The sequence below is a fragment of the Vespa velutina genome, chromosome 1 (assembly GCF_912470025.1).
Source record: "Vespa velutina chromosome 1, iVesVel2.1, whole genome shotgun sequence".
Lineage (NCBI taxonomy): Eukaryota > Metazoa > Arthropoda > Insecta > Hymenoptera > Vespidae > Vespa > Vespa velutina.
Window position 1 is genome coordinate 11,587,562 of NC_062188.1, and position 11,857 is coordinate 11,599,418.

Below are 11,857 nucleotides of genomic sequence, written 5' to 3' on the forward strand. Positions count from 1 at the left end.
TTCCATGTAGAACTCCTTAAATGGTAAAATTTTTAATGACGTTGGTAATGTAAAATCACATTTAATTCAGTTTTTTGTTGGCAAAAATCAGAAGTTTCATGAATATGGAATTATGACACTGCCTGAAAGATGGCAGAAGATCATCAGCAAAAACGGATAATACCTAATTGAATAAAGATATATTTTTAAGCAAAAATGTTGAATTTTCTTTCTTATTTAAAATCTGCAATCACTTAGTCACCAACCCAATATTATATTGTAACCAGGTGGTTTATGTAGCTTGATGTTGTAGATTTCTTGTCTTACTTCAGCTGATGAGAAGACCTTCAGTGACAGTGTCTTTTGACACAAGCTACTAGGAAAAGGCCTTACTACTATTTCGTTAGCTATGTTTTGAGATGGAAGTGAAATAAATACTTTTACAAAATATTCTGCAAAAACATTGGTTTTTTTTTTATTAATCCTTGCTCAATCGCCATCATCTTTTCTTATTGAGAAAACTACTACTGTTGATCTTTTGAACTCTTTTCTTCGTGGCCTTTCAAATTGTGTAATCATCAGATTAGTTGTAGACCAATAGACTAGTGATATAATGGCTAAAGGATTCATGTTGCGATTTTTGTATAGCTCTATGAAGTTTATGGTTTAATTTATTATTTTGGTTTCGGCTTAGATATAACTTTATTAACATAATACCGATAACAAAATAATAATGATTTTAAATCTTTTCTTACAAATATCTTGAAAATTGTAATAAAATAAAAATGATAAAAAAATTAATGGTAAATATAGGTAAAAACATCGTTATTTTCGTATATTTTTTACGTTTACCGGTATTTTATATTTTGGTATAAGTCTCTGCTATTTTTGATCTCTTGAATGGTTTAAAATATCGTATTTGCGCGCCATTATATATTTCGTCTAATCCAAAGCCGTTTATTTTCGATTATGACGAATCCATTATTACGTTATACATACGGAAATCCAGTAACATAATATACGATGCATTTCTTTTTAATAATAATTCAATTAATTTCAAAAAACATAATTCACCATTGTTTTGGAAACAATGTTACTCAATTTTAAATTATCAGTTACAATATTACGATCAACGTGTTATTTATTTTTATAATAATGAAATTAAGTTTGAAATATGATTCAGAAATTATTCATATCGATATCGAAACGAATGAAGTATCATCTCAACTGAAGTATCATCTTAACTATAAATCTCGCTACTAATTTAAGATTGAAATTATCAAGATTTAAATTTGGTCATTATTAAATTTCAAAATCAAAAGAAGAAATTTTTCTTTTTTCTATTGATTTACACAAGCAAAACATTGCTTTCGAGGTATAAGTTGGTTTGATCATATACGCATCGTATATATATACACTATACGGTGTATAGCACATGGTAGAAAGGATTATAGCTCAACATCTATAGTAGACATACCAAAAGTATGTACATCTACGAATATTAATTTATTTGTTAAAAAATAAATGCTTTTCAATATAAAAATTTCCAAATTGAATGAAAAAAAATTTAATTAAAATAAGAAGATATAAATAAATATTAAATATCCATTATGTGAAATTATTATAAAGTAATAAACAATTTAATTTTGAGGGTACTATTTAACTCTCTTTCTCTTTCATATACACACACCAAGTATCTTCATTAATTGCAAATAACCATAACAAAAAAAAACGATTTGTTAGTTTTTATTAGATAGACGTCATTAGTTAATTGTATTTTCACTATATACAGATATTAATGACACATTTTTATTTTGTACAGTGGAATAAGATGGAAGAAATAAGATACAGAAAGGGAAATTCAATCGTATGAAGAAAGAACCCCTCATCATGATAAATTAATGTTCGCAAGTATACATACTGTTCGTATATCTATTCACTGTATCGTACGACTGCTATATTTCCATAGTACAGAAAAGAGGAAGAGAGAGAGAGAGAGAGAGGGAGAAAGAGAGAGAGAGAGAGAGAGAGAGAGAGAGAGAGAGAGAGAGAGAGAGAGAGAGAGAGAGAGATAGAGAGAATTCTCGGCAAGAGACTTAAAATATGAGATCGTCGTTTTTGTAGTGATCGAAGAAGCATTATAGCCAGACAGTCAGTCAGTCTGCAATCGCTATCTGAACGCGAATGGTATCAGTTAACAATTCTTCACGACTTCCTATATTGTTTCCTAATTCCTATATTGTTTCTCTTTTCGCGGCGATTACTTATTGACTACGGTACTTTCAAAGATTCAAAACAGGAAGGCGAGTTTAAAATAGGACTTGTTTGTTTGCAGCCGAGTAAGTTTTCAATTTCAAATTTCATTTTTTGTTTATTTTTCTTTTTTTACTTAATGATCTCGTACGACTAGCAAAATTCATTTAAATGAAAAACCAATACACAAGATTGATTGATGAAGTTCCATGGTACTCACTTACACATAAAATGCTTATATAAAAATTATATTATCATTTTTTCATTTTTTCTCCTTATACTTTTTTTTTTCCTAAAGATTAAATTGTATTATCATTTCTTACCAGTTCGGATTATTTTTTTATTTTTTTACTTATGTAACGTCCTCGCACTATCATATGTCTATAATGATCTAAATATAGTATGCACACGTTATAAACTCATTTTTTTTTAATTTTTTTATTTCTGAATTTAAGCAATCCATGACATTGTTTATGCTATTAATAAGATGTAAGATAATAGATTATTTACTGTCTTAATGTATGGTATCATATTTGCTATTTTATGTCATATACACATAATGATTCAATCATTTTTGTCGTCATTGATCCAATGATGCTGTTAGAGTATGCAATTTAATATTACTTATTTTCCTCTCTGTTTCGTTAACTTATGATCTTCTACCCATTTTATTACTACCATCGCTATCAGTTATATAAAAAAAACAAGTAAGTGTAAATAAGTATGTCATGTCATATGCTATTAATCATGAAGATAAAAATTGTCTTTAATATGTATTTATAGGAATATTCAATTAAAAGAACTACTTGTACTACAAAAGATAAGATTAATGATTATTTATTTTTACAAAAAAGAAACAAAAAATAAATACAAATATTGTTTGAAAATTACCATTTAGTAAGTAACAACATATAGGAAAATATGAAAACTATAATATTTTTGCGGAGATACATAGAATAGTTGTTTTAAATACTTTTGAACTTTCTTCCGTGCGACTTTTATGCTCGTTAATATTTTTATTGCACATAAACAAAGAAATAAATTTTCATAGAAGGACTGATAATTGTATATAATTATACAAATAAACTAGAACTTATTTACTGCTAACTAAAAATTTGAATAATCAAAAACAAATCAAAACTTTCTATTGTTGATAATAAAAAACGAAAAGTTTATGTATTCATGAATTCTCGTTCGTTCTCGTATATATATGTACATATGAAATAAGTGAGTTAACGAAGTATACGTACTTTGGTAATACTGACAATATTTCACAGTGAAATTGAAAGCGAACTTTTGTGTTCCATAATTCCATGTTCCATGTTCTTAAGTAAATATACCGTATAGACATAATTAAAATCGGAGTAGAATGGGATTGAAAAACGTTTATCTAATTATTTAATTTAGTTGTAAATCAGAGGAATCGTTTAAACATACTCGAAACGAACAATCCGAAACGAACATAACTTCGATCGATTGAAGATCACTCCTTTCCTTTCTTTCTACTTTTAACGTAAACTCTTCTTACACATTCTTAGCTTTCTCTTTTCCTTTTTTTTGAAAATAATTTCCTTAATTGAATAGTTTCTCTAATCTTGCAAATTAATAATTTTATTATAAATAAAATAATAATTTAAAAAATATTTAATTACAAATTGCAGTTAATTTAGATTATTTATTAGTTTCATTAATAATAAATTTTTGTATTAATTAGAACATTAGAATAATATATAGTATTATTTATTAATTTCATTAATTTTATTCTTCTCTTTTATTTCATTTATTGGATTTTGAATCAAGAAAAAATCTAACACAAGCTACGAACTAAGTAGCATTTAAGATTCACCAGAATCAATCGGCGGAAACTAGGATCCACCAAGAATCGCGACAACTAAATTCGCCACAATTTAAAAATCTAAATAGTGAGTTAAGACAAAAATCTGATGAAGAAAGTACCATCTAAGATTCACTCAGGATCAATTATATTAGCATCAATCAAGGATTGCAAAAGTAGATTCGCAGAAACCTAAGATTTACCAAAAATTTAAATAATTAATTGTGTAACCTCGATTGTAAATATTCTTGTCGCCAATAGAGAATTGTAATATTTAGTACAATAAACTTCAAGTTTAGCGCCTGAGCATTAAAATTTACCGAAGGGTAAAGTGTTATATTACAAAGTAAAACTATTACTAGTGTACATATTACAAAGAAAACAATATGCACAAACGCCAGTCGAAGTATATTCTTGGCGTATGCACTATATAACAACACAAACAATGTTTTTTACATTATCAAATTCGTATTTTCTGAATAATTATTTTTTTTAGATTGTTATTACAAGGGGATATGGCTCAAGTGTATACAGGTGCATTAGTCGTGGTGGATGTGCTCCTGACGCTCTTGAAAATTCTTTATTGTATTGGTGAAGCTATATATAAATTGTTCGTACCTACGAAAGAGAAAGACGTCACAGGTGAAATTGTTTTGGTAAGTATCAAAAATTCATCTATCGATTTATATCGAAAAGATATTTATATAAAAAATATATTTTTATAACAGATAACTGGGACTGGTCATGGAATTGGAAAGGAACTTGCTCTTAAATATGCCTCTTTGGGAGCTACAGTGGTGTGTTGGGACCTGAATCAAGAAATGAATCAAGAAACAGTAGCAGAAATTAAAAAAATGGGTGGAACATCTGCTTACGCTTACAAGTACGCAGATCGTTTTAAATTAAATAAATTATTTGAGAAATAATCTTTGTGCATTCTTATCGATATTACGATTACAAATAATTAAGATCGATTTTCTTTTTTTTGCAGATGTGACGTCACGGATAGAGAAGAAGTATTAAGAGTTGCCGAAAGGGTTAAAGAAGAAGTAGGAAACGTTACAATACTAATTAACAATGCCGGTATAATGCCTTGCCACTCATTTTTGGATTACACACCAGAAGAAATTAGAAAAATATTTGACGTCAATGTCTTGGCTCACTTTTGGGTAAATTCTAAATATTTCGATCGATCTAAAATATCAGTTAAGATTATACATACATTCAAATGTTTTGCAGGTATTGCAGGCCTTCTTACCAAACATGATCACAAAAAATCATGGTCACATAGTGGCACTTTCCTCAATGGCTGGAATAGTTGGACTGACTAACTTGGTACCGTATTGTGCATCGAAATTTGCAGTTCGAGGTAACGATGAGAGAATCAGATATCTGCAAAAATGATGAATTATTGTAATAATAATTACATTAAATTTTATTTAATATCGTACAGGTTTCATGGAAGCCCTCAGCGAAGAACTTCGAGAATACTCTAAGGGAAAAAACTTGAACATAAACTTTACGACTATTTATCCGTACATGGTGGATACTGGTCTCTGTAAGAAGCCTAAGATAAAGTAAGAAATTTTAATAAATAATAATTAAAAAAAGATTGGTATATAAAAAATATCACATAATATTATAATAATATTATATTATAAAATTTACATTTTATTATATTCACATGCAGATTGGATTGTTGGACTCAGGGTGGTAGGTTATATTAATTTATACGACAGATTTTATTATTTAAAGTAGTCGTTAAGGCTATTCATTACCCCAGGTTTTTTAATGGTTTACTCCATCAATGAGAACAAGCGTAATTCTTGATCGATTTTGATGAACAAGGTCTTATTTTAAAGACGAAGATTTAATCTACCCGCATATTAGTTTCGAATTTTTAAAAAAGCTTCATTTTTTTTGAAAATAAATCTTATTAAAAAATGTTATTATTTGGGAATAGTTTATGCACAAATAAAAACCTTTTTCAAAAATTCTAAACCAATTCGCGATAGATTAAATCTTCATCTTTAAAATGAGATCTTGTTCATCAAAATTAATAAAGAATTACTCCTGTTCTTTTTGATTGATGGCGTAAAAATGGTTTTCGACATTTTTCGCAAAGAAAAAGTTTAGTACCATGGCGCCGCTCAAAATCTGTGGCAAAAGAGATAAAGCTCGTACCTCCACACTGATTTTCACATGCACACTTGAATGGTGTATGTTTATGTCCGTGAAGTAGCGATTATTTACTTGGTTGTTACGTAAATAGCTGATGCTAAAATTTTTTGAACATTTCCAAACGTAAAGTGATAAGTTTCTCGATACTCGCAAGGAGAAGCTACGGTAACTCACTCAATCATTTTAATAAGCTTTGGCCAGATGATTCTATGGTAAGAATAAGAAAATACATATCCAATTGTTTATATTAAAGGATCTGAGTTTCTGAAATATTGTTAAATTTTGGAAAAATTTATAATTTCTTTTACATTTTATACACTAAAAAGATAGAGATTTTATAAGCAACGTGAGCATGCACATTGACAATCATCTAGATTCGTGATTTAGGAAATCTTAGGTTCGAGGCTAAATGATTCCAGTGGTTTTTTTATTGTATCGATGTAAACGAAAATAATTAATTAATTTACTTTTTTTTCCTTATTTGATAATTTAGTAAGGTGTTAGTTGCTACTATCCAATCTTTTATATTTATTTCTTTCACTGATAACTGACGTGAATTTCGCGGTAATCCATGCTATTGTAGATAAAACACAGCAGCAGTATTATTTTATTCGATGACATACACATAAAGTATATACATTTACCGATTATTTTTCCAAAATTAATAATTAGTGAACATATATATTATACATAATTTCTAATAAAAATCATAACACGAGTTCGTTTCCACATTATCTACGAGAATTTTCCCAGCGCTATTTTGTTATAGTTTACTCTGTAAGAGTTCACTTCATATTATTACTATAACAATAATATGTAGTGTAATAATATAGTAATAAAAGCAATAATCAGAAGAAGAAATAGAAGAATATTTATAGAAATAGAAGAAATAGAAGAATATTTATATTGTATACATCGTAACATATATGATGACGGTAATTTATGATAACAAAAGAAGAAAAAATGTATCATTTTACGTAGCGTTTGACGCATGACACTTTACATCGTATCCTTGATAATTTCGACTCATGATCGCCCATCAATAGATACGTCTAATACAAACAACATATGAAAAAAGTACGAAACGTTTCTTTTGTTTTCGTCCGTTTCTCCTTGTTTCTTACTATCTTATAATCGTTATACATTTGTTTCCACACTGTTTTTTATTCACGATCAGTCGAAGCTAATTGTCTTTATTATTATAATATAAAATGTATTAAATAATAACTAGATGTATATAAATAATATTTAAGTACATTTGCATTATTATTATTATATTATATTATTATTGTTATTATTATCAATAGTAGTAATAATAATAATAATAGTAGAGTGAACTAGTCCTACAGGAGAAACCATGTAAAAAAAAACACTGGGAGTTCTACTTTATAGGTAGTGTGAAAATAAACTCATATTTTAATGTGTATTAAAATAATATAATATATTAGTATTTATTAATTTTTTTTGAAGGAAATATTCGATAAATTCTTATTTTTTATCGCAGATTTATATACTAATTCTTATGTGTCATTTATATTTATTATTTTCTATGCATTTATCGTTAAACAAATGCGTACCGACGTCATATGGATCTCTGCGAGATCCACGCTACCACCGAAGAAAAATGTACATATGAAAGAATTATAAGTGTGAGTTCATAGTCTTCTAAACTACTTATTTTACTTATACGAAACCAATTATTATATATGCGTGAGAAGGAATAACCACAAGCTTATACAACGATATGATAGACGTATGGTGGGAACATTGTTCTCCGCTTGTATCCGTATTTCATATTTTGTTTATACTTGTCGCTAAACAAAAGGTATTGAACAGCCTTAACGAATATAATTGTTTTCAAGCTACTTAAGATTTCTTATGTTTTGCCAATTATTCGATTTTGCAGGTTCACGAACATCTTGGCGATGCTTTCACCGAAAAAGACTGTTGATCTAATAGTAAGAGCACAAAGAAAGAACTATTCAAACATATCCATCCCTAGAGCCTTGCTCCCATTAAACACAATGTTTAGGTAAAAAATATCGTATATACCATGTAAAATTGTAAATTCGAACGATTATTTAAATTATATTTATTTTTTATTACAGAAATTTGCCTGAAAAATCATTAACTCATATAACAGATTTCATTGATAGTGGCATTGAAGTATCGAATTAATGGAATGTTGATAATTATAATGAATTTTTCTTACGATAAAATTATTCATTATGTTAGTAAATTATAAATATTATTGTATATCATACATGTTTGTATCAATCGAATAATTTTTAACGTTGTAATAGACATTATGTGAAAAAATTGATGTATTATTAACTATTAATCTAAAAATTTAACAAATGCGAGAGATTCATTATTATCATGTAAGTTAGAAATAGGTATATAAATTTATGTGTTAGGATAAAATAATTTTTACCTTATAATTATTTTAATACATGTATTTTCGTGTATATGCACAGTTTGTCATTGAATAGGAAAATACGCTGTGCTCTATTCTATTTGCTATAACTAATTATTATAAAACTAACAATCATGAAATGTATATTTTGTGTTGAAGGTTTGTTAATTACAAATAAGTTTACAATCTATTCGTGAATATGCATTACATATATAATGATAGAGATACTTAAAATAAATTAATTATTCTCTATATTTTATATAAAAATGGAAATATCTATTGAAGACTACATTTGAGAGACGCAACTTTCAAACTTTATCGATAATTGTAGTTACAAATGCCATCTGAGGTAAAAAAAATTTTTTTTTTTTAATTCTGTAATAAGTATTTGTATGTAAAAGATTATTATGTCAAATATATACATTGGAGGTCGAGAAGAACCTGTGGGCAGATTATTATTATTATATATCATATATACTCATATATGAGACATATACTGCTATTTGTTGTCAAAAAATATCGGAAATATATCATTTGTTGGTTATACGCATACGTGACAATTTTTTCAATAAAAAAAAATAAGCTAACTTTTGTCCTAAAACTGGCTAAAACATTGATTAAAGTAATAAGAAATTTATTAATTTAATATATTTTTAAAAATTTAAGATAATTTTTGTATTATATTATTAAAATATATTATAGATTTTTTTGTATGAAAATGCCTAAATTATGCATGATTGAAAAATATCAAAAATAGAAATTATTTCATTCTACAAATAGGTGTATAAGAAATATTAATATTATTTAATAAATTTCTTCTAATGAATAATAGCAATATATAATCAATTTCAGTTTTTCAAAGGATTTACCTATACGTCAAAAGTGATTCTATATTTGCAAATTAAGCTTAAATGATAATGTATCAAATATTTGATAATTAGTAATTATTGTAGACTATTAAGATTAAGAAAACCAACAATATTAACACTAGCAATAAGAAAACCAAATGGATCCTCAACAAAAGGTTAATTAGAACATGTTACAACATTTATACAATATCTCTATAAAATATTTAATTCACAAATTACTACACTAGGAAATGCAATAACAGACAAGGTCACTCACAACATAAAGCAAAATAGTAAAATACGTGACACTATAAGGAACAATTTGTTTCAAAAATCAAAACAAACAAAATTTCAGATTTGACCTAATCAATGGAAAATAAAGAATGTATTATTGATATAGAAATAACGAATGCTATTTGAATGCAATGCACTACTCAGTTTTTAATAAGAAATTATTGTTTGAATTATACCATACTGTTTTAGTGTTAGAGACAAATCATTTGTCAAATATCAGCATATGCCAGCAATAGTTAAGTACAGTACTATAAGTTTGGAGATCGCATGTTCCATCCAGGCCCAGTTTTTATGGTTTCATTCAATACTATTATTATTATTATTATTATAATATGCAACAAAACTTTCTGCTTTACACTTTTTTCTAGTTTTGCCTTATTTATACCATTACCATTGCTTATTGCTGAATTATCTGATTAATCATCCATTAAAATTAAAAATTAATATATTGTACATACTTTTAGAAATAGATTTATTTTTATTTATTTCTTTTTGGGTAGATAAAACAATAAGCTTACCAGTTTCTTTGAAAAGATTAAAAGTTTCTTTCATATATGCAATCATTTATCATAACATGTTCCATTATTCTTCACATTTTTCTCTATTTGTGACATTATTTTCTATTTAAGTGCTTACTTTTTTTATGAATAATTACTAAAGATAATTATAGATGAGCATCAAGAAAAACGATTCTCACCTTCCGTATTCCAAAGAAATATGCTCATAGAATAGAGACTCATAATCTTCATTTTCTTTAATTTTTATCTACAAATTTAAATGAAATTGCATGACAAAATTACGAAAAATGAACTCATTTCGTAAAAAATTCATTTTATCTTCAGCAACAGAAAAACTATAACATACTTTTTTGTAAATTCCTTTCGAATCATTTTCATTGAACAATACCAAATCATTTTTTATAATAATTTCTCTCATAATGTTGATAATTTCTTTACAGATTATTTATTCCATAGCAATGGAATTTATTTCGGTAGAAGATATTTTTGTTAAAACAACCTTCTGTTTGCCACAAATTGTTACAATATTTGAGGGCATTTGTTAATTTGTCTTCGTTTTGCGAACATTCATGCCCGTCATTTACTTCTAATTGTTCTTCGTGTTCTGCAGAAAGATTCGAAAGAAACCCCATCTTAAAAACCGTTAGCACAGATCTTTCATTTAAGTAACAACAAAGTTAGTTTACATTTACATCACTTGCGTTGCAAGCATGGTCTATACCTTATGATATGTTGTAGCGTCTCTAATTTAACCTTTAGAATCTTCATACACACATTCTGACAATACAGTAATTATAAGGCCTTTCCATTGATGTAAGACATAAGAAAATCCATTAATTGTAACCAATTATTCATCCCTATATTTTTTAATGTTAGATGTAAGATGAACAATGAAAAAATTCGTAAGCATAAAATTCTTACTATTTATGTCTTACTTCCCTATGTCGATATTTAAAGTCGATCCTTGAAATTTTATAAATGCGACACAAGAGCATTGTGTTTTAGGTTTTAATAAATGAGTGATCATAAAAATTGATCATAAATCCTAAGCAATACAGCATCACATATAGAAATTATAAATAACATTCATTCCTTTGATGATTTTGTAATAAAAATATATAAATATACACGACTAGTTTACATTGTAAATTTAGAAATATTAAAATATATGATATTGTAAATATATTATCATTGTATACTTATACTAAACAAATTAATACAAAAATAAAGATGCAGTAAACAGCACTCAATACATAAAAATTATATAATATTTTCGTGTAATTTCTTCGATGATGATTGTGATTGGTCGAATTATAGCTTATGGTAGACGTATGCGATGCCGCTTATATACTATACTTATAACTTTACGTACTTTATTTATATATTTTATGTCAATGTATATATGTGAAAGCCTTAACTTGCTAAGCTCTTAAAGCCATCGCAAACAAAATTTTGTAAGGAATTAGGTCGTAAACTTAAAATGTAAAACGTATAGTTCATGACAGACAATTGATCTCAAATGTAAAATTCAACG

General features: G+C 26.9%; 1 protein-coding gene and 1 long non-coding RNA gene across 9 annotated transcripts; one reads left to right on the forward strand and one right to left on the reverse strand.

Annotated features, from left to right (window-relative positions):
* Positions 1 to 1,238: 1,238 nt before the first annotated feature.
* Positions 1,239 to 9,209, forward strand: LOC124948733 (short-chain dehydrogenase/reductase family 16C member 6-like). 5 transcript variants are annotated; one of them, XR_007100821.1, is made up of 10 exons: positions 2,081 to 2,318; positions 4,563 to 4,722; positions 4,795 to 4,949; positions 5,058 to 5,235; positions 5,306 to 5,435; positions 5,520 to 5,643; positions 5,757 to 5,779; positions 7,752 to 7,896; positions 8,154 to 8,279; positions 8,356 to 8,369. XR_007100821.1 is itself a non-coding variant. In XM_047492807.1 (9 exons), exons 3-9 carry the CDS (start codon positions 4,582 to 4,584, stop codon positions 8,423 to 8,425), a joined length of 924 nt encoding a protein of 307 aa, XP_047348763.1. In that variant the 5' UTR covers positions 1,239 to 1,461; positions 1,802 to 1,890; positions 4,563 to 4,581; the 3' UTR covers positions 8,426 to 9,209. The 5 variants fall into 5 exon arrangements, 3 of the variants coding, with proteins under 3 accessions (XP_047348763.1, XP_047348753.1, XP_047348745.1); XM_047492807.1 differs by lacking the exons at positions 2,081 to 2,318; positions 5,757 to 5,779; positions 7,752 to 7,896 and adding exons at positions 1,239 to 1,461; positions 1,802 to 1,890 and having other exon boundaries at positions 8,356 to 9,209; XR_007100822.1 differs by lacking the exon at positions 7,752 to 7,896 and having other exon boundaries at positions 2,082 to 2,318; positions 8,356 to 9,209.
* A 512-nt stretch (positions 9,210 to 9,721) lies between these two features.
* Positions 9,722 to 11,658, reverse strand: LOC124948744. 4 transcript variants are annotated; one of them, XR_007100826.1, is made up of 4 exons: positions 11,045 to 11,658; positions 10,670 to 10,955; positions 10,324 to 10,570; positions 9,722 to 10,217 (listed from the first exon to the last, which is right to left on the reverse strand). It is a non-coding gene; the product is annotated as an uncharacterized LOC124948744 (long non-coding RNA). The 4 variants fall into 4 exon arrangements; XR_007100825.1 differs by having other exon boundaries at positions 10,670 to 10,927; positions 11,045 to 11,656; XR_007100827.1 differs by lacking the exon at positions 10,670 to 10,955 and having other exon boundaries at positions 11,045 to 11,654.
* Positions 11,659 to 11,857: the final 199 nt, after the last annotated feature.